Genomic DNA, 23708 nt, shown 5'->3' on the forward strand with positions numbered 1-23708 from the left:
TTGAACTAATGGCTTACACTCCAACTCAATTTAATATCGGGTTTGATTTTTAAATCTCTGCTATTTTCTCCATGAACTGCGATATAATATTCAATTTGGTCCTTCAAAATTTGAAGTCGAATTTAATTTGATCTTTACAATTTTAATGGACTTAAATTGGACCCTAAAATTTATAATCGTAACACATTAACTCTTGAGCTAATTTCTCTCAATGATATGTTGATTTAATACATTAACTATTTGTGATTTGGATTCCTCATCTAAGTTCCATGTAATTAAGAGAAGTTTGAATATTACTTCTAGAGCCACAAAAAATCTCGTTTTCATAAGAATATTAGAAAGACAATCAATTTTCTAAAAGATCTAATAGGTCTTAGTCACATAGAATTTAAACGAAAAATTTAAATCTTAGCAAATAAACATACAAAATTAACATGCCATTTACTTGCATAACTATTTAAGGTTTTATTAGAGTAAGAGATTAATTAAAGCTTTTATAATTAATCTAAATAAGATTTTGGTGATTTTATCAAAACATATCAGTTTTTGAGTGAACACTTTTTGGGACAAATCCCAAAAGAAGATTATCAGAAACTATCCTACCGAACATGATAAGTTGATATTAAAAAAAATGCTATATTATACAATGAAGCCATGCTTTTCTCATTTGTTTTTGGACCTGATGAAGCCATCCTTTTCAAAATACCAGTTAGGTCTAAATTTAACGGGCCCAACAGATGGCCCAGAACATGCCCAAGGCATTCAAAAAAGCAAAGCCTTATGATGTCTTTGACCAAAACATCTTCAGCAATTAGTATATTTCCGACCAAAGAAATAAAAAAGCATATGATATCAAGGGAGTGAGGGACCCATTAATATCTAAGTTGTCCAATCACATTGATGCTTAAAAAGCATATGATCAAGGTCATAACTGGTGCTCTAATTTAAATATGTAAATATAACTACTGTGTCGTCCAATAACAGAATCTATAAAATTAAACCACGAAAATCTTGAAACTAGTTTTGCTTATAATCCTAATTAGAGGGGGAAAAGGAAAAAATAAAAATAAAAATAAAGAGGTAACAAAGTCGAGCAAGCCTAATTCGCTTGCGCCATTAGTAAAGTCCAGGAACTCCCATATGATTCCAAGTTACTGCTCTCAAAAGGCGAGAACTAGGTGAAGCTAGGTAGTCATATTTTAATGGATCAAGTTGAAAGTTGAAACCCCTGCAAACAGCGGAACCATGAATAATTGGATTAAACTGATCTTGATAGGTGAAACACTAAAAGGAGTAACTTCATAAGAGAAGAGGAGGAGAAAAGGGGGGGGGGGGGGGGGGATCATACTTCATAACAATTAAATAGAATCCCATATTATGACAATTTGTAACATCTTATTAAACAAATTCTTCCTATTATAATATATCGTTATTAGTTGGGATTAATCTAATTTAATTGACATGGATATCTCTTGCAATGAATGAAAAAATTGAAAATTACTATTGTGGAACGAAAGCTAATTTTGGCTCAGCTTAAAAGAAAAGAAACATTAGTTAAAATATAATTTCTTACAAGTAATTAACAAGTTTAGCTATCTTTTGTCTTGAAATACATTTTAATAAATATGATAATAATTTGTTTAAAACCTTTGATATATTTAATATATTAAAATATAAAAAATCGTATCTTTTTATAACTTTTAATAATTTTTTTTTATAATATTTTTAAAACACGTGTAACACTCATAACAAAAAATTGCATCAACTAAATAAAGTTAAACAAAACACATACCAGTATAGATACGTAGGATAAAGCTCGTAATTTTTTTTTTTTTTGTGATTATAAAGCTCGTAATTTGATAATAATAATAATTATTATTATTATTATAATTAAGCTAGCATTTATTGTCACGCACATTGAGAATTACTATGACACTAAAAATGACGACTGAATTTATGGAATTGGTCCAACATCAAACATTCCCTGTAAGTACTTAACAAAATTGTCAAAATATATTTGTTTTATGTTTAATATATATGGAGAGTGCAGGGTATAATTAATATTAGAATAATAGATATAGATAATAATAGATATGTATAATATAGGTTGTATGATGTGGCAATAGCATGTTGATGATAAGAGCAGATAGTCGTTGGGTCACAGTCACACCCCACCAGTTAGGCACTACTCGTGACTCTGCCAACCCAAAATATATCCAAAAATGAAAGAAAATAAAAACCAGAAGACAAGAGAAGAAACAAAGTACTGCTCAACGTCGCTGTCCACCCCATGCAAGACAACTTGTCAGAGCACACCCTTTTCTGAACATCATTTTTATTTTACTATTTTCTCTCTTTTTCACTAACTTAACCCAAAAAGCAGAGCATCTTTGTAAATAACATGGACCAATGAAACAGTAAGCCCTACCCCACCCCCTTCCCTACTTACTTTACACACAATTACCAACGAAATCCCTTTTTAATCATGTCATAATAGTAAATATTAATTAATAATTATTACAGTTTAATCTTAACGTTGACGTACCTTTGTACTTTCTTTTACGCTGAAGCTGATGATGTTTTTTCTTTTTTGCTCACTGAAAATTCCCTCCTCCACCGCCACTACTACCGAAAGATTGCCCTGACGGCGCAGCATTACTATTCCTTTCAGCTTCCATCGAGCTCAACGTGAAGCAATGTTGTTGCTGTTGTTCTCTTCGAGAAACTCCTCCTCCACCGCCGCCTCCACCGCCGCCGCCACTGCTCATGGTTCTAACTACTTGACCAACACCGAGAAAGTCCCTAGTGAGCCCATCGGAGCCACCACCAATGCTCACTCCATGCAGCTTATGCTCCCTACTGTTTGAGCTATGATCGTATGCATGATCAAACCCAGCCATAAGCCCTACAGAAGAACCTCCACCGCTTTCGAACATGGAAGAAGAGTGTCCAGCGGAAGCTACAGTGGCAAACGAGTTCATCAGATCCTGGAGGTTACCCTGCTCGCTCCCTGACCCGAATATGCTTCCATAGTTTGCTGCAGCAGCAGCACTGCTCACCATTGTTGCCGCCCTCAGGTGATGATGATGATCATGAGGTGGTTTTGCAGCTGCGCTGGTTGTGGAAGTGGCTCCGAAGCTCTTGAGGAGTGAGGCGGTGCTGTTGCTTGTAGTTGCACCCATTTGTGCTGCTTTCTGAAGGAGTGCAGTTGCGGACATGTGAGAAATGGAACCGCTGTTGTTGTTGTTGTTGCTTGTTTCGAGGGAATTGCTGAAGAGTGATGGTGCAGTTGATGAGGTTGTTTGGTGCATTATAGCACTTCCACCTGCACCGGTGAAGAAACTGTTGTTCCCTTCATTGTTGTTGTTGTTGTTACCATGCTGATCAGAGAAAGAGTTGTTGCTGCTGTTAGTGCTGTTGCTTGAAAGGAATGGAAGGTTGAAGAGGTTACTGTTATTATTATTATTATTGTTGTTACTACTATTATTATTAGCTCCTCCTCCTCCTCCTGATGGAGAATTATTATCCATGCTGTTGTTGCTATTGTTGTTAAGATCAGATAGTTGCATGAGTCCCTGGTGGCCATGGAAGTTTTGATGATCATTCATGAAGAATGGTTGATGGTGTGAAGTTCTAAAGGATGATGGTGGTGGTGGAAGCATGTGATGGTCTAATTGACCGGTTCGACCACTAAGACGCAAGAGATCAGTGCTAGATTCTTGCATGGCGGTGGGTATCTGTTGTGGACCCACACCCACACCTACACCAACACCAACACCAACACCAACACCCATACCCATACCCACCTGAGATAAGCCAAGGGCCATGTTGTTGTTGGTGCTTCCATAAAGGTGGGTTCCAATGGCGTTGTTCAGGTTCGGTGGCTGCCTTGCACTTTCTTGAGCCAATGCATCGCAGAAAGCTCTGTGGGTGATGAAACTGTCTCTCCTGCATCATATATCACATAGATTTTTTAATGATAATGTTGTAATAAGTGGTAGCTATGATGATGTAGTGGTAGTAGTAGTAGTAGTAATTTTCATTTGTACTTACTACTATTCATTATCATCAACATCATGTACCTATCATTGCAGAATATTTTTAGCTTTTGTTTTCACTACACTACATACACTGTACCCTAATTATAATGATGATATAAATATAGCCGTACATGTTTCAGAGGTAAAATAAATATAGCGACCCAAAAAACAAATTTGAAGGCAAAACAATAATGTTTTGAGATAGTATAATTAGGAGCTGTAATTGGATTAGGTAATGAGTATAAATTTGATTTGAGTTAAAAGTAATTAAGGCGTAAATTTGCTAGACAAAATGCAATTTTTTTAAATAAAATAATTATTATTATATATATCAGCTATGGGATATATAGAATTTTGGAAGTTCATCATCATGAAAATTGATTAACAAACTATATTATATATTAAGAATTATTTCATTTATCAGCTAGTTAATAAAATGATCAGTTGCAACATTCTTAAAGCTTTCAGGTTCCGTTGATTTAATTTTCCTGAAGCATAAAATAATTCAAGATGAAAATTATTCCTCAGGAGACTTTTAATGACCTCTTTTTTCTTTAAAAGAAAATGCATAATAATGATACAGTTAACTACAGAAACGCTAAGGGGGAAAAAAAACAATGGAATTTAAGCTGTCACGGATCCGTGAAGTATTCATGAATTACTAGAAATAGGACTTTGGCTTTTCCATGTAGAAGACAGTGATAACCTTAACTCCAAAATCCCGTAAAAAACATTAGCATTGGGGAATAAAACAATAAATATCTTAATTAACCCGAGGACAAATATTTGCGTGTCTTTATGAAACGGGTTTAGTTATACATATAAGTATATCTCAACCAAAAAGAAAAAAAAAAAATTGAAGAAACGGGGTTGAAAGGAGTATATATATAGTTGGACAAAGTAATAGTGTGAAAAACTCAACAAGTGATTAAGATGGTAACTAACTTAAAACTCCCAAAAAGACATGACTAAGATAGAGACCGGTAGGTGAAGCAATTATTCCAAAAGCTTACTTAGAAGCTTAATCAATCAATTGGTTTTGCCATATTAAGAACTGTGTGTGCAATAAATGGAACAGGAGAATATATTGAATGTTTAGGAAAAAATGGATCAATCAAAAGAAACAACGATCGATAACGGAGGTTATTATATTAGCTAGTTTGTGTTGAATCTGGATTGAGGTTTGACTCCTCCTAAAGCCATCAAAATGGTCAACAAGATGAGATCAAAATTGTTCCCACTTTTTTTTTATAAAATCAACTCGCTATTATTAGGCAGTGCAGTTAAACTTGGAATCTTATATATTACATTAAAAAAGCAGTAACACAAAACAATGAAAAAATTAATTACAGTTACGTTTGTATAAAATTAATAATTTAGAATGGTTAAATAATAATTTAACTGGATATGAATTTATATCGAAATAAAACAGAGAGGAAGGGAGTGAAATTAGTTGATTAGGTCCTAACATTATCATGAAAAGGAGCACCTGCAATTCTGAACACATCTAGCCAACCCAGAAGAGAACAAAGCTTGTATAACAACACAACACAACACCCCACACTTACATTACATTACTCTCTCTCTCTCTCTATCATCTCTTCATGGCATAGCAACACGTGAATAGAGAAAAAAAAGGAGAAAAAAAAAAGAAAAAATAAGCGGTGTTTTCGAGGTAGAATGAAAAAGGTGGAGAGAGAGAGAGAGAGGAAGGAGGGGGTGCTGTTCCTCCGTGTGTATGTGTATATAAATGTGTGTGTGTTTTTATTTTTTACTGAAACCCGTATGACCATGGCAGTTTCCATAGACCATTCACGTGGGGTGGGATGTTTCCTCCATAATCGTACCAATATTTCAAAGGAAAGAAGATGACAAAGGAAACCATACGAGAGAGAAAGGCACCAAGAGAGAGGACAGAATCTTAATCAATCAAATTCAAAGGAAACCAAACTCAATACACAACGAAAGCATCTCAACCCCTTTCCTAAAAAAATAAAATTAAAAGAATCTAACAAACCCTAACCCCAAATCCAAATTAGTTGTAATTGAAAAAAATTGTTACCTGGAGAAGAGAGTTCCACAATCACATCTGTATTCTCTAGTGCCACAGGTCTTGGAATGAGCTTTCCAATCGGATTGAACAGCGTACTTCTTGGAACACTTGTCGCACTTCCACTTCTTCTCGCCATGTTTGCGAGAGTAGTGCTTCTTGATGCCAGTGAGGTCACCAAGAGCACGAGAAGGGTCATGGTGGACGCATGTGGGCTCAGGGCAGAGATAAACCTTCCTCTTAGGCTCTTTTGTAGTCTTCTGCTTAAGCTTCCAAGGCAGGTTGTGTCCTCTTCTGTGGAGCTGTAGGTTTTGCTCCCTTTGGAACCCTTTGTTGCATACCTCACATATAAACCTGTTTGTTGCCATTAGGGTCTTGGGAGATAGTGCTATCACCTCCGCATCTGGATCTGTACGTTACCCCCCAAAAATGCCAAACAACAAATTATTACAATTTATTCTATTTTTTTCTAACAATTAGGGTTCACTAAAATAAATGACTAAATAATATAATTCATATATATATATAGCTAGAGAATTGTGTTGTTGTTGGTGGGAAATGAAATGATGAAGCCATGAAGGCTTGATTTTAGAGATTGGATCTTTTTTTTTTTGGCGATAAAATTTTGAAGATACTTGCTTGGGGTTCCAGGTTGATTTCGTTTTTTCTTCTGCTGTGGTGGTGCAGATGAGGTGGTTGAAGATGATGGAGGCAAGGAATGCTGTTCCTTCATCTGGTTCTGATCTTCTCCTCTAAATCCAAACAGCGATGCTGATGAAGATGATTGCGCCATCTCTTAAGAAAGCAAGTCCTCTCTAGCTATAATAATTAACCTTCTCCAAGTATATCTATATGTATATGTATATATCTCTCTCTCTTCTGCTTCTTCAACTTCTTCAACCTTCCAAAACTGAATCAGAATTCTGGATAACCCGCATGCAATTCGGTTCCTCTCTTCAATTCACATAAATCGCACCAATTAGAGAAAAGAAAAAAGAAGCTAAAGCAGAGAAATAATATCTGAGCTGAGGCAGAAGCAGCAAAAGAAGAAGGAGAAAAAGCAAATCAGCTGCTCCATGAACACTATTACTTGATGATATATATGTGTTCTTTCTCCTCACAAGGTTGGGCTTGTGTATGTTTTAAATGAGAAGTGATGATAACTGATATTATTAGTGAGAGTTTCTTCACTGATTTGGTGTCATGCAGATACACCAACACATATACACACACGGCAAATTTTTTTTTTTTTTTTTGGCCTTCTCTTTTTCCCCTCTCTCCTTATTATTCTCTGCCTTTTTTCGCTCTTCAAAAGCTTTTCCAGATTTTGCTCACATCTCTCTTGTCATAAATTAATTTTTCTTACGAATATGAAAAAATGGAATTAATTGTAGAGAGAGAAGGTAAGGCCTAGGGGTCGGTGGACCCAATCCTTAGCCGCATAACGACATGGGATATGTGAAAGCAGCATGAAACAGCTACACCCCTCTCTCTTCCCCTCTCTCTCTCTCTCTCTCTCTTTCTATCTCTTATTTCGTATCTTCTTACTCACTCCCAGACAAAGTTTCACTCATCATCCAGCCCCACTGGACCTCACATACAATTCAAATCCAAAACTAAATTATGTAATAAAACTACTATAACCGTAAAATAATAAGCATTGGTTAATTAAGTAAATTGAACTAAGCAAATTAAATTAAATTAAGAAAGGATATGTTTGTGTATATTTTTTTTGGTGGGAAAACAAAACACCTGATGGTTGATTGGGGGAAGGGGGGCTGAATGACACTGTTTTTGTCTGAAATTCAGCAGAGGCAGAGTGTACTACTGTGTGTGTTACCGTTTTGGGTCACTGACATGGAAAGAGAAAAAAAAAATAAAAAGGTTATGATGCTTCTTTCTTCTCTCTTCTCTTATGTTGTTGTTGCATGCAATGGCATCTATGGCTATGGCTATGGATGGTTAGATATGGTTGGTCCTTGCAATTCTTGCTATGGTGAGAGTCACAATCATGAGAGAGGGCAATTTGGTAATTTACTATGGCAAAATCACAATCAGAAGACCCAAGAAAAGACCTAATCCAACCACTATAGATAAACAAATCACACAGAATTTTTTGAGAATCAGGGTGTGCTTGCTAACCTCACTGACTGTCACTTGGAGCAGAGAGACAGCTGAATTCTAAGCCGTCGATCCTGTGGAGTAGGATTAAAAAAATTAATTAAGAAACTGAATATTGAGAATCACTGTCAATTGGATCTTTGCCTAAGATATTACCATGGAATAGAATAAAGTGAAATTTGTGCTTTTCGGGAATTATGAGGTCGTCTACTGACAGGGATAGTTATTAATATTATTCTCAGCCCAGTTTTTTTCTTATATAATTGGTTTTGTGAAGACAGTTTTTATTCCATTTCTACTTCACCTTGTTGTCCTTTCTCTAATTTTAAATCCTTATTTTATTGAGGGAACCAATGGTTGCAAGGGGAAGCTGTCATTCTTTGAAAATAATGACACCTTAACCGCAAATAAGATTTTTGAGTCCCTTGTTAATTAATATGATGAGATAATTATTATAATTAATAAAAGTCTAATTTTGTGAGTCAATTCAGATTCAGAGCACACTTATATATTTTTTAGTTTTTGAAATAACAATGCGTGGTTATATATAATATAATTATTTCTAAAACGTACTTTCTTTCTAAAACATACATTCTTTCTAAAGGATTATAAAACATTGATCAGTCATCATTACTATGACTTTAGCTTTAAGCAACTCTTCTTAACTACCATAGAGTAGTAGAGTACGTAGCTCTCCGTCTTCAAGTTAACCACTGTAAAGTAATATTTGAATTTATTTGAAGAAATTTCGTTAATATGTAAGGACACATTTTAATAGTATGATAATATAAATTTTTTATTTTTTTATATTTAATATATTAAAAATTAAAAATTATTTTTTAAATAAATTTGAGTAAAATATTTTTTTATAATAATAATAATAATAATAATAATAATAATAGTATAGTCCATATTTATTTCCTAAATTGAACTTCAAGTATTAAATGATGAGTTGACGATTTTAATTTTTGTTATCTTTATTTTTAATGGATTTAATTTAATGCAGTGGCGGCATATTCTCTTATTTTATTTAATGGATTTAACTTAATAGAAAATTTGAACCAGATTTAAAATAATAATGAACTTAGCATACTTTAAAAAACTTATTAACTTATAACCGTAAAGATGTAATAATAAATACTTGTAGTGGATAAATCTCTTGTAAAACATATTGATCCAAAAGAAAAAAAAATATATAGAAAGATATGACGAAGCAACAACATAGCCTTATATACGAATTAATAAGAAATCTTATTATCAAACAAATTAACAAGTAATATTTATTAACATAACTTTATGTACGAATCTTTAAATAGACTTCACTACCGCAATAAATTAATTTTTGAGGGTTAAAAATTTTTGTGAAAAATAAAAAAAATAACCAATAATATTTATTATTAAGTTGACTTTAATTATCAATTCTAACCTCTAATTTTTAACCCATACAAAATTAAATTAGGAATTAATGTAAATTTATCTTATAATATTTATTATTAAGTTGACTTTAATTATCGAATTCTAATTTTGACCTCTAATTTTCAACCCATACAGAATTAAATTAGGAATTAATGTAACTATGTAAGTTTATCTTAATTTCTATTTTTATCTAAAAACAAAAAAAAATATATAAAGCAAAAAAAGAAAGAGAAAAAGAATTAAACCATATATATCATTTTGTTTTATTTTGAAGGGAAAAAAATGATTTCCAAAACAGTCAACCTATGAAAAGCCATATAAACAGGCCAACAAAAGTTCTAGTTAGCCACCTTTTCTAGACTTTTACTGCAAAACCCATATGAATTTGGTGAAGTTATAGCAGTGTGCTGCTGGCTATCAATCTCAAATCAAAACAAGATGTATTTAAAAATCATTTTGAAGTTGAATGAGAAAGAATCCCAAACAAACCATTAATCGTTTTTCTATTTATGAAGTCCCCATCACCGTTTCCCTTTGTTGGTTTCTATCCTGTTGCCATTCTTCTAGACAAAGTTCCAAAGCGCAAGAAACCAAGTGAAAATACTTTAAAGAATTATGGGTGTGTAATATAAAAAGATAAGAGCCTGCATCCGTAACTATACTGCTACATTGTTTACTCTCAAAAACTCTAAAATATTCAAGCCATGGAATACCAAAACAGTCAAATAGGATTAACTAATCTTAGTTTCTTAATCATATAACCTGCTCTATATCATATAAAAACATATATTTAAACTCAAACAGTAAAGGTTTCAATTTATTGGCAAATAAATATATATGAAAAACTATATCATATACACAAAAAAAATTAGGTAAAGTATTATTTTAGTTTTTAACGTTTGAGATGAATCTTAATTTGATCTTTAATGTTTTAAACGTTTTATTTCAGTTCTAAAACTTTCAAACATCTTATTTCAATCTCAAACAAATTTTAAACGAGTTTAATATTATTTTTTTTTTACCAAAGATAGAAGACTCGAACCCGCAATCTCTTAATTGAGTATGGGGAGACTATGTCATTTGAGCTATAACTCATTGACAACGAGTTTAATATTGTTCTACCATTAAATTTGACACAAATAATTCGCATATTGATAAGTCAATAGCATTCGATTTCAATATATAAATAAAATTGATTCACTAATGATCACTCATGTAAAAGTTTTTCCTTTAATTTTAAAGTGCTAATGGTTGATTGTTAGAATTTAGAGTTTTGTACAAAAAGAAAAGTGTAAAAAAAAAAGTTATAAAAAAATTTTGATTATATTTTTGAACACATAAAAAAAATATAACTTAACTAGTAACATTATATATTAATGTCCATGTCTCTCGTTCTATTAACTATTAATATCAAAATTACTAGTAAAATCACACTAAACCTGATTGAAACATTTTAAAATAAAAATTAAACATTTGATACATTAAGGACTAAATAAAAATTTGACCAAAATATTGAGGATTAAAATAGTATTTTATCCAAAGCAATAATAATGAAGAAAAAAAATATACACATATATAATTAAATGTAATAATTATGTGTATGAATTGAAGTTTATTAATAATAAAAAAGAAATAGACAAAGACTCAGGTGAGATGAGAGTAGTGCATTAGAATTGTAGTAGTGACAAGTCATAGAGTTGAAGGTGGGAGCCTGCTACACGAAGATAGAAGAGGGTCTCCTCCAAAAGAGGGACACGCACTCCCCAGTATAGCGGCGGCGTTTTCTTATAACAGAAGTTAGCATTGTCTTTTCTCATGGTTTCTACTCTGTCCTCTTCTTACTAACTACGATCCAAACTTGTTCATCACGTACCCAGTCAGGTATATTGAAATTGGTCAAATACCTTTTTGGTTATTTCTGGTCAAAATGTTATGTAGGAGAGATACATATATACAGCAAGGAAGCAAGGATCGATCAATATCTGTACTACGTGGAAAACTAATGCATGGAAACATGAAAAACAGGACTTCTTAACTTTTACTAGAAAATCATTTGAAAACAGAAACTTTAAGATAAAAAAAATTTATAAATGGAAATAATTTTTTGAGACTTCTGATAAGTAAAAACTTATTACTTTTGAATTGTAATGATTTTACTAAATTAACTTTAATAACTGTCAAATATTAAATCATGTAACAAATTATTATATACTTATTTTTGGAATTATATTACTCAAAAATAATTTTTTGGTAATTCTAAACAAACATAAATTGATTGTCATATAATCGATTATTTTAAAATATAGCTATTCAAGTAGAAATTATTGAAATAAGGTCAATTTTAAAACGTTCTCAAAAACATCGTTAGTAAAAATTAGATATTTAATAGAGTAAAGTATCGTTTTTGTCTCCAACGTTTGGGGTAAGTCCCAAAGTTGTCCCTAACGTTTCGATCGTCCTATTTAAGTCCCTAAAGTTTCAAAACTGACTCAATGTTGTCCTGCCGTTAGGGATCCGTTAACAGAATTGACGGCAGGACAAAATTGAGACGATTTTAAAACGTTAGGGACTTAAATAGGACGAAAACGTTGGGGACAAAAATGATACATAGAAATAAATTTTAATTTTATCATTTAATAATATCAATTTTTTACTATACATAGTATTCAATTATTTTTTAATCATATCTAAGTAAATTACACTTAACCATATTACTTTCATTTTAAATAAATTAATTTTTTTATAATTTTACTCTTAAAGATTTTTAGTTATCATGAAATATTTGTAGAATGACTAGTATATAAACTTTCAGAAAAGAAAAAAAATAATATATATATATATATATATACAATAAAATATAAATTATACCTTTTGTCTCTAATGTATCAAAATTTTTTAAATTATAAAAAATAAATTTATTTAAAATGGAAGTAATGTGATTAAGTGTAATTTATTTAGATGTAATTAAAAAATAATTGAATACTATGTACAGTAAAAAATTAATATTATTGAAAGATAAAATTAAATTAAAATTTATTTTTATGTATCGTTTTTGTCCCTAACGTTTTCGTCCTATTTAAGTCCCTAACGTTTTAAAATCGTATCAATTTTGTCCCGCCGTCAATTCTGTTAACGGATCCCTGACGGCAGGACAACATTGAGTCAATTTTGAAACATTAGAGACTTAAATAGGACGATTGAAACGTTAGGGACAACTTTGGGACTTACCCCAAACGTTGGGGACAAAAACAATACTTTACTCTATTTAATAAATAAATTATCATATTTATATATATGTACTGTGTAGAGTACTATCTATTATCTTTTAAGAATTTAATATGCACTTTCCTAGCAATTGTAATTTACTAATAAAATTATGTATACATTCCATACATACTCATTTGTTTGATTAGGTAACTTCAACAACAAAAAAAACTTAGAAGCAGGGACGGATCCACCTATATAAGGGTGGGAGAAATTACCCCATTGAATTTTAAGAAAACAAATAATAAATATATATGTGTATTTGTAATGCCCCATTATAATAATATATTTGCTCCCACATTTAAAATTTTTTTATTTATGTGTGAAAAAAAATTATACTATTAAATATTAATACAATGATAAAAATGATTGTATTATATAAATTTAGAAAAAAGCATAAAAATAATTTTAATTAATTAATATTAATCTATTTTAGTGTTTAGGTTTATAATTTAGGATTTAAAATTAAAAATTAATAATTTTAGGTTTAGATTTAAAATAAACAGAATAATTTTAAAAAATATGCCGATGTTGGCTAAAAAAATAGTTAATTCCGTAAAAAAAATTATAACCTAAATATCATAGAGTGTCAACTCATTAATTAAATAATAACAAATATTTGAATAATGATTTAATAAAAAAACATTATCTATAACTATATATAAAAGAATTATGATTTGTTTGACTTTTTTAATTTTTATATTTTACACAATTTTTATTGTTCCCTCACACAATTATATTAAAAACTTGAAATTAGTCCATTTAAGTTAGGCTTTTTATAGTTTTTTTAAATATGAAGGTATAATTTTTTATTATATAAAAAATAATTAATAAAAATGAATTTTTATGGGTATAAAATGTTTAACAAGATGCTAGTATTAAAATAAAATATTATGCGACATATTAAAAAATTGATTAATATATTTTAAATTTTAGATATGTAAATATATTATTTTTTTGCCACATTACTAAAATTTTCTAAATCCATCACTGTTGAGTTAAAAAATTAACTAAATTAATTAATGATGATAAATATTATTTTTGGACAAAATAAATAATTAGTGTTGAGTATTAATTATTGTATGGTGCTAATTATTTAGTAAATAATGCAAGCCAAAACTTAGTTTACCAGCCAAATTGGAATGAAAATAAAAACATCAAGGCTAATGGGCTAGCTAATCAAGTGGAACCCAAGAGAAACAAAGCCAAGGAACCAACGAGATTAATTTAAGAAGAACCCAATCCAAGCCTGAGTTGATTTCAAATCTCTCCATCTTGCTTCCAAAGCAACGTTCCTTTTTTCTCTGTCTCAGTCAAATCACTGAACTCAGAAAAAGTAAGAAAGAGAGCTTAGTCCCTAAGCTAGTCATAAAAGAAGAAGGAAAGAGAAGGTTAAGCAAAGAGGGGTAAGATCTAATCAACCATTTCAAACCATATCAAGAAAAGATCAGAAGGTTAAAGGTAAACCATTTCCTCATACATGCAACACACTTTCTTTTCTTCATCCTCAACTCTTTACCACTCCGTTTTGAGCTATAGGGAAAAGAGAATTTTTGTTCTTCACTGCTGTGTTTCTACGGTCACAAGTGATTCTTGGGGACCAAGTAGCTTCTCAATGGCTCAGATTTGGTTGACCATTGGAAGACTCTTGTGGTTGCTGCTTTATGGCTTTCGGTCAAGATAGAGAACGAAGTCAGAAGCAAAGTTTCTATTTTGAAGAATACTGAGAAAAAAGTGATCGGCTGGGTTGGTGAAGCTCAGTGCTCAAGGAGTTGACCTAGGAAGATGAACCCAGCAATATGCAAGGAGATAAAAGAAGCTTGCTGCTCATTCTGAAGGTAAGGAGAGATAACCCAGTGCAATTGAGGCTTTGTTCTGTGAAGAACCTCTCTGAAGAAGTTCATCTACTTGGACAGTGCTTTCTTTCAAAGAAGCATTCCGCCAAAAATGAAGAACTGAATCAGAGACATGCAAATCTGGTTTATCACATAGCAAAAAGGCTGTTGAAGAGTCAATCTCCTTCATGTTTTACAGATTGTATTTTACTTTTCAATGTTTATCTTTCTATAATTTCTTGAGTTAAAAGGCATATTGAGAGAGATAAAGAAAAAGTCATGAGTGGAAAAAGGCTGAGTGATACACTTGAGAGAAAAGCTTAGAGTTATTTTCAGATTTTTTTAGGTATGTTCATGTCTTATATCTTGTACCTGTAAGGTATCCCTTTCTTAGTTGGGTTAGCACTAAGAGTGAATAGTTAGGTATTAGCATAGCCAATGTCAAGTTAGGTTAGAACTTGAGTGTGAAAGGATTGTGTCAATCCTGTGGAATTGGTGTATGTAATACTGTTAACTATAGTAGAAATTCCTCCATTGTTGTGGAGGAGACTGGACGTAGGTTGCATAGCACAAGGCAACCGAACCAGGATATATGCTGGTGTTAGCTTTTTTCTTCTCTGCACTGTTCTATTTTCTGATATTCATGAGACAAAAATAAATTGTCTCATAAATTTTCGCTGCTGAGTTCAAATAGAATCAGAATTCAAATATTGTTTTAAAGGGTCAGTTCAGTAACTTAAAAGAAAGGCATAGATTGAACCCCTCTTCTCTAAGCCTACCACAACCTTCAATTGGTATCAAGAGCTAAGGTCTCAAGAATCAAGCTTAACCGCTTGGAGCAAAGATCCAATGGCGAACAACTTGGGCACAACCATAGTTGCCTACACCTTCACTGAAGGCCAGTCAAACAACTGGCCACCTTTCTTCAACGGGAAGAACTATGCCTACTGGAAAGAAAGGATAAGGATCTTCATCCAATTCATTGACTACAACATATGGAAGATTGTTGTGAGCGGTCCCAAGATCCCAACAAAAACAAGTGTTGATGGAGTGGTGACTCCAAAAGAAGAAGCTGAATGGAATGAAGATGATAAGAAGAAGATGGAGCTGAATGCTAAAGCAATCAACCTTCTTCACTGTGCTATCAGCTTTAAAGAGTACCGGAAGGTGTCTAGATGCAAGACAGCCAAAGAAATCTGGGAAAAACTCCAGGTTACACACGAAGGCACTAAACAAGTCAAAGAAATGAGGATCGATATGCTGCGAAAAGAGTATGAGATGTTCAATATGAAGGATGGAGAAAGCATTGATGAAGCGTTTGAGAGATCCTCAATCATAATCAATAACCTTGATGCTATGGGTACAAACTACTCAAAACAAACCCTAGTGAGAAAACTCCTTAGAAGCCTCACAAAAGAATGGAAAACCACTGCTACTGTCCTAACCAAGAGCAATAACCTAAGCCCCATAACCTATGATGAGCTGAGAGAAAAACTCCTTGCCTATGAAACCACACATACAAACCCAGACTCAAAGAAAAAAGGAATAGCCCTCAAGTCAAAAATAGAAACAAAAGAGAGTGAGTCTAGTGATGGCATTTCAGAAGATGAGTTTTTGTTTTTTGCTAGGAGATTTAAAAGGATGATGAAGAACAAGGTCAAATACAAGGGTTCAAGCTCAAAGGATCACAAGATGGACTTGAGCAAAGTGACGTATCATCATTGCAAGGAGGCTGGATACTTCAAACTGAACTGTCCAAAGCTCAAAAAGGAGGACAAAGGAAAGAAGGAAAGGAAGAGAGTACTCATGGCAGTTTGGGAGGATCTCGAGAATGACTCCAATGAGGAAGAAGAGTCTGAAGGTGAAGACAAAGACTGTTTCACGGCTAGAAACAAAAATTTTGATGAGGTAAATTACTTTGATTTGTCTATGAATGATCTACATGCTATTATTGATGATCTCACCTTAAACACCTCAAAATTGCTTGACAAGTACAATGAGTGCAGATCTGAAAGAGATGTGTTAAGAGTTGAAAATGATTTTTTAAAAGAAAATGTGAAGAAAACTGAATGTGCTTTAGACATCATTGAAGAAAACAGATTTCTAAAATCTGAACTTGAAAAATTAAAAGGAAAGCACATTGTGGATCCTTCTCATGAGTTAATTGCTGAAAATGAAAGATTAAATGATATGATTAAAAGACTGAATGGTGACTTAGCAAAATTTGCTCAAAGTTCCAGTAACTTGGACAAATTACTTGCAAGTCAAAAACCATTATTTAAAAAATCTGGTTTAGGCTACATAGCCAAAGAAGATGCAGTTTTCAATGATTCCTCTATAAAATTTATGGCTTCCTCAACAAATACTAAATCCACACAAATCAAATCTGGTATTGGATATATTTCAACATTTGAAGAAAAATTTGATGAAGTATACACTAGTGAAACTGAGCCTTCACCAAGAACCGAACCTAGTTCAAATAGGCCAGGTTTGGATACATTTCGAAAAATGAAGTCGCTTTCAAGAAACCACTCTTTTACAACAAAACCTCATTTTTTAAAAACCCAAAAGTTTTCAAAAATTCGGGTGAAAATGCTTTTACAAAGAGGAATAATTATAACAAAAATCAATTTGTCAAAAGAAATGCACCTCTTCCAAAAACCAGAAAATTTCAATCATTTAATCATTTCCAGCATGGTAGCTCATCTAAATTTCAGCAACATGCATCAGAAAATCATTGTTTTAATTGCAAAAAATTTGGTCAGTCATATGCACAATGTTTCATTGAAAAGAGAGTTATGGGAAACCAAATTTATAATGTTGTGTGTGATTTCAATACTCTTGGACAACCAAGATGGATTAACTTCAAAGGATCCAAATTAATTTGGATACCTAAGCCTACTTGAAACTCTTCATGCAGATTTGCCTAGCATCCAAGAACAAAAAGGATATGTGGTACATGGATAGTGGATGTTCAAGGCACATGACTGGAAGGTCAACTTATTTCATCAAACTAAACAAGTATGATGGAGGTTTTGTGACCTTTGGAGATGATGGTAAAGGTAAAATTATTGCTGTTGGAAAAGTATGTAATGAACAATCTACTTTCATTGATGATGTACTTTTGGTATGTGGTTTGAAGTACAATCTTTTGAGTATAAGTCAGCTGTGTGATTTAGGATATTTAGTGACTTTCAAAAGACTTGAATGCTGTGTTGTTAATGAGAAGACAACTGACGTGATTTTTGTTGCCAAGCGCTTTAATAATATGTATGGACTTACTCTTGATGAACTAAAGGATCAAAATGTAGCTTGTCTTTATTCTAAAGAATCTGAAAAGTGGTTATGGCACAAAAGATTGGGCCATGCAAGTATGTTTCAAATAAACAAACTTGTAAAGAAAGAATTAGTAAGAGGTCTTCCTTTGATAAAGTTTGACAAAGACATCACTTGTGATGCTTGCCAAATGGGAAAACAAACAAAAAGTTCTTTTAAACCAAAGGAAGACATCTCTACTAAAAGACCACTTGAGTTGCTACACATTGATTTATTTAGTCCAACAAGAACTCAAAGCCTAGGTGGTAAACATTATGGTTTAGTAATTGTGGATGACTATACTAGGTTTTGTTGGGTTTTATTTCTTGCACACAAAAATGAAGTATTTTCGGCTTTTGAACCTTTTTGCAAGAAAATTCAAAATGAAAAGGATTTAAAGATTTCTTTTATAAGAAGTGATCATGGAACTGAATTTGAAAACAATTTATTTGAATCTTTTTGTGAGGAATTTGGAATATCACAACTTCTCTTGTCCAAGGACAACACAACAAAATGGTGTGGTGGAAAGAAGAAATAGAAGCATACAAGAAATGACAAGAGCTATACTTTGTGAGAGTAATGTTCCAAAATTTCTTTGGGCTGAAGCAGTCAACGCAGCTTTCCATATTTTGAATAGAACAATCATAAGAAAATTTTTTATGAAAACCCCTTATGAACTTTGGAAAGGCTACCCACCAAACTTAGATTACTTGCACATCTTTGGATGCAAATATTTTGTTTTAAATAACAAGGATAATTTGGGAAAATTTGATCCAAAGGCATATGAGTATTTGTTTGTAGGATACTCCACAACTAGTAAAGCATATAGGGTTTATCATCAAGATGCTACGATTATTGAGGAGTCCATACATGTTAAATTTTGTGATACTAACTTGGTGCAAAGTATTTTGGAAGATTGTGATGCAGGGAATCAAGCTCAAAAGGATGACGAAACTGTACAAAATCATGAAAATAGAAATTCTGTTCAAGCTGAACCAGAAACTGCAGTTGCTAAAAATTCAAGAGACAATTTCATTTTATCTCATGAATCTGAAGAAAACCCTGAAGCCAGCAGCACCCAGAATCTCTTGGTATCTGAATCTGCCTCCAGGTCCACCAGATCTCGTGAATGGAGATTCTTGAATAATTATCCTGAGAAATTTGTTATTGGGGATATTTGTCATGGGGTTAGAACTCGGTCTTCCACAAGAAAGACAAATGAAGGAATAAACATTGCCCTTCTCTCTCAAATGGAGCCTCAAAACGTCAAGAAAGCCCTTGGTGACCCTTCTTGGGTAAAGGCAATGGAGGATGAGCTCCAAGAGTTTGAGAAAAATCAAGTTTGGACTTTGGTTCCAAGGCCAAGTCGAAAGAAAGTGACCGGTACCAAGTGGATATTTTGAAACAAGTTAGGAGAAGATGGCAGCATTGCAAGAAACAAAGCAAGACTAGTGGCACAAGGATATGACCAAGAAGAAGTAATAGACTTTGATGAATCCTTTGCCCCTGTTGCCCGAATGGAGGCCATAAGACTTCTCTTAGCTTATGCTGCATTTTGTGGTTTTAAATTATATCAAATGGATGTGAAATGTGCATTCTTGAATGGTGTGATAGATAGAGAAGTGTATGTGGAGCAGCTACCTGATTTTGAAAATAAAGAGCATTCTAACCATGTTTTCAAATTATCTAAAGCTCTCTATGGTTTAAGACAAGCTCCTAGAGCTTGGTATGAGAGACTTAGCTCTTTCCTTTTGAAAAATGGTTTTTAAAGAGGCACCACAGACACAACTCTATTTATCAAGAACTCTAATGATTCCTTTATTCTAGTCCAAATATATATTGATGACATTATTTTTGAATCAGCCAATGAGTCCCTTTGTTCTGAATTTGGAAAACTCATGACAAGTGAATTTGACATGAGTATGATGGGTGAACTTAATTTTTTTTCTTGGGCTACAAATTAAACAAACTGAAAAAGGTATTTTCATTCATCAAGAGAAGTATGCCAAGAAATTAGTTAAGAAATTTGGTATGGAAAATGCCAAACCTATGGAAACTCCCATGCACCCTAATTCAAAATTAGATAAGGAAGAAACTGAGAAAGATGTTGATGAGACTAGGTATAGAGGAATGATTGGTTCTCTTATGTACTTAACTTCCTCTAGACCTGATATTGTGCAAAGTGTTGGATTGTGTTCAAGGTTCCAATCCAAACCAAAAGAGTCACATCTGTATGCAGTTAAGAGAATCATTAGATATGTTCATGGCACATCCAATTTCGGTCTTTGGTATCCTAAGATTGATGATTTTTCTGCAGTTGGTTATTGTGATGCAGATTTTGCCGGTGATAGAGTTGATAGAAGGAGCACTTCAGGCTTATGTTGCTTCCTTGGGAAGTCCTTGAATGTTTGGTCAAGTAAGAAGCAGCCAACAGTGGTTTTATCCACTGCAGATGCTGAGTATATAGCTGCTTCTTCTTGTTGTTCTCAGTTGTTATGGTTAAAGACACAGCTTGCTAATTACAAGTTAAATACTGAAAATATTCCCTTACTGTGTGATAATATGAGTGCCATTAATATTTTTAAAAATCTAGTTTTGCACTCTAGGACTAAACATATTGAAGTGAAATTTCACTCAATAAGAGAACATGTTCAAAAAGGAGATATTAGCATTCAATTTGTTAAATCGGAGGAGCAATTAGCAGATATTTTCACAAAACCACTTGCTGAGGACAGATTCTGTATGCTTAGGACTAGCCTAGGAATTCTGGGCTATGATTCATTGTTTATAAATTGCTGATGTATTTGTTGGAGTTTTTGTCTCATAAACAGGCATGAGACAATTCTGGGCATGTGAAGAACTTTCCCTTCAATCAGCGTGTTCTGGGCTTGTTGCAAGTGAAAGTTGATCTGGGCCAACCTCAAAAATCAGATCATGGGTGGTCCTACATGTTTCCTTAATTCAAACCACCTCTGGGCCTAATATGAATGTTACATATTGTTTTATTTGTTTTTTGTAAGCTTGTATGATTCATAATGTTTGTCTAAAAAGGCTTTTAGGTTGATTTAATTTTTTTATTTTTTAAAAAAGGATTTTTAAAATTTAAAATTAATTTCCTGTTTTATTTTAAAATCAAATAAAATATTTCTTGGTGAGGTCATGTCTTTTCACGTCATATCACAAGGTGATGCAGTTGCATGGTTTAAGAAATTTTCTTTTGGGTACGGTTACCAACAATCTTTTTCTTCCCTCCATAACTCCTTCTCAAACCCTTCGGTTTCCTCCACTACCTCCATTACTCCTTTTTTCTTAAACTAGAAACCTCCAAATGAGGAAGAAAACCATCATGCAAAAACTTCCTAGAGAGAAGATACACAAGCTTCCTGCAAAGTCTAAACCCTCAACACGCTCTCAGGACAGAACCTTCACTCCATTTCCATCTCCTCCTACCTCGCCTCCTAGAACCGATCCCATGGCTCGCACCAAGAACCCTTCAAGGTTCCCTTCTTCGGCCAAGTCGACGCCAAACCCTCAACCTCCGAAGGAACCTCCATCAAAACTAGGGTCATCGAAGCCTAGTACTTCGAAAGGAAAACGGCCAGCCGCGAATGAACCTGCCTCCGAGCCAACACAACCTAGGTCAAAGTCTGTTCCCTTGTGTTCACAGAGAGGTAATCCTCGTATACCTCTTAAAACAGTTAGAGAACCAGATATTGGCCCTTTTGATCACAAATCTCATTTTTTGACCTCTCATTCGAACTTTAATCCTTATAGATTTAAATCTGCCATGAATAATGACTTTTTTGAAGGAGTAGTTAAGTACCGTACTCTGTGTCCATCTTTTCTCGCTGACTTACCAACTTTGAAAAGAAAAGGTTTTCCTTTTGTTGAAAATCTAGAATTTTTAGATTGGAATCATCTCTTTAAAATCCAAAAGCCTGTTTATCCTCTGTTGGTTCAAGAGTTTTATGCAAATCTGACATATCATGAAGGGACTGTTCATTCTTATGTAAAAGGCCGAGACATTATCTTGAACAATGAAACAATCAGTGATGCATTGAAGTATACGGATGTTGGGCCCTGTGCTTACACTTCAATTAAGTGGGATGAAGGTGTTGGAATTTCTTACAATGATGCATTGGCTCACATTTGTGAACATGTTTCTTTAATTGATGGCATTACACCCACTCACAAAGCCCTAGGATATGAACGTGCTCAGTTGCATCGAATGGTCAACCACATCATTCTCCCTCAAAGTGGTTCATATCAAAGGGCAGATTTTAATAATCTTGATTTGCAAATGTTTGCAAATGTTGTGAACGGTTGTGAATGAGGTTGAAAACTTGCTTTATGATATGTTGCTGTCTTGACCCTGACCCTGATGTGTTAATGCTCTGTTTTGGCTATTAAAATCATCACTGGTTGCTGCATCTTTGGTTAGTATATAGTATCTGTTTGGTTCCAAATAAGCATATGTAAACAAGAAAGAAGAGAAGAGCATAAATCCAGGGAGAGCCAATCTTGAAAAGGAAAAAGGGAGCAACATAAAAGCAAATGACAAAAATCAAAGGGAGTTTCTAAACCTTACTCAAATTCATTTCCTTTTGATCATTGTTTAAATTATGTTTGTCATCAAGGGGGAGATTGTTGAGTTAAGAAATTAACTAAATTAATTAATGATGACAAACATTTTTTTTGGACAAAATAAATAATTAGTGTTGAGTATTAATTATTGTATGGTGCTAATTATTTAGTAAATAATGCAGGCCAAAACTTAGTTACCAGCTAAATTGGAATGAAAATAAAAACATCAAGGCTAATGGACTAGCTAATCAAGTGGAGCCCAAAAGAAACAAAGCCAAGGAACCAACGGGCTGAACTTAAGAAGAATCCAATCCAAGCCCGAGTTGATTCAAATCTCTCCATCTTGCTTCCAAAGCAACGTTCCTTTCTTCTCTGTCTCAGTCAAATCACTGAACTCAGAAAAAATAAGAAAGAGAGCTTAGTCCCTAAGCTAGTCATAAAAGAAGAAGGAAAGAGAAGGTTAAGCAAAGAGGGGTAAGGTCTAATCAACCATTTCAAACCATATCAAGAAAAGATCAGAAGGTTAAAGGTAAACCATTTCCTCATACATGCAACACACTTTCTTTTCTTCATCCTCAACTCTCTGCCACTTCGTTTTGAGCTATATGGAAAAGAGGATTTTTGTTCTTCACTGCTGTGTATCTACGGTCACAAGTGATTCTTGGGGACCAAGTAGCTTTTCAATGGCTCAGATTCGGTTGACCATTGGAAGACTCTTGTGATTGCTGCTTTATGGCTTTCGGTCAAGATAGAGAAGTCAGAAGCAAAGTTTCTATTTTGAAGAATACTGAGAAAAAAGTGATCGGCTGGGTTGGTGAAGCTCAGTGCTCAAGGAGTTGACCTAGGAAGATGAACCTAGCAACATGCAAGGAGATAAAAGAAGCTTGCTGCTCATTTTGAAGGTAAGGAGAGATAACCCAGTGCAATTGAGGTTTTGTTCTGTGAAGAAACTCTCTGAAGAAGTTCATCTACTTGGACAGTGCTTTCTTTCAAAGAAGCATTCTGCCAAAAATAAAGAACTGAATCAGAGACATGCAAATCTGGTTTATCACATAGCAAAAAGGCTGTTGAAGAGTCAATCTC

At 33.3% G+C, this 23708-nt stretch overlaps 1 protein-coding gene across 1 annotated transcript; it reads right to left on the minus strand.

The window, feature by feature from the left end:
* Nucleotides 1-866: 866 nt before the first annotated feature.
* LOC107617966 (uncharacterized) lies at nt 867-8034 on the minus strand. Its single transcript, XM_016319868.3, has 4 exons — nt 6730-8034; nt 6103-6499; nt 2546-3948; nt 867-1228 (listed from the first exon to the last, which is right to left on the minus strand). Exons 1-3 carry the CDS (start codon nt 6881-6883, stop codon nt 2595-2597), a joined length of 1905 nt encoding a protein of 634 aa, XP_016175354.1. The 5' UTR covers nt 6884-8034; the 3' UTR covers nt 867-1228; nt 2546-2594.
* Nucleotides 8035-23708: the final 15674 nt, after the last annotated feature.

Source organism: Arachis ipaensis, chromosome B9 (assembly GCF_059453495.1).
Source record: "Arachis ipaensis isolate K30076 ecotype BB chromosome B9, ASM5945349v1, whole genome shotgun sequence".
NCBI classification, from domain to species: domain Eukaryota; kingdom Viridiplantae; phylum Streptophyta; class Magnoliopsida; order Fabales; family Fabaceae; genus Arachis; species Arachis ipaensis.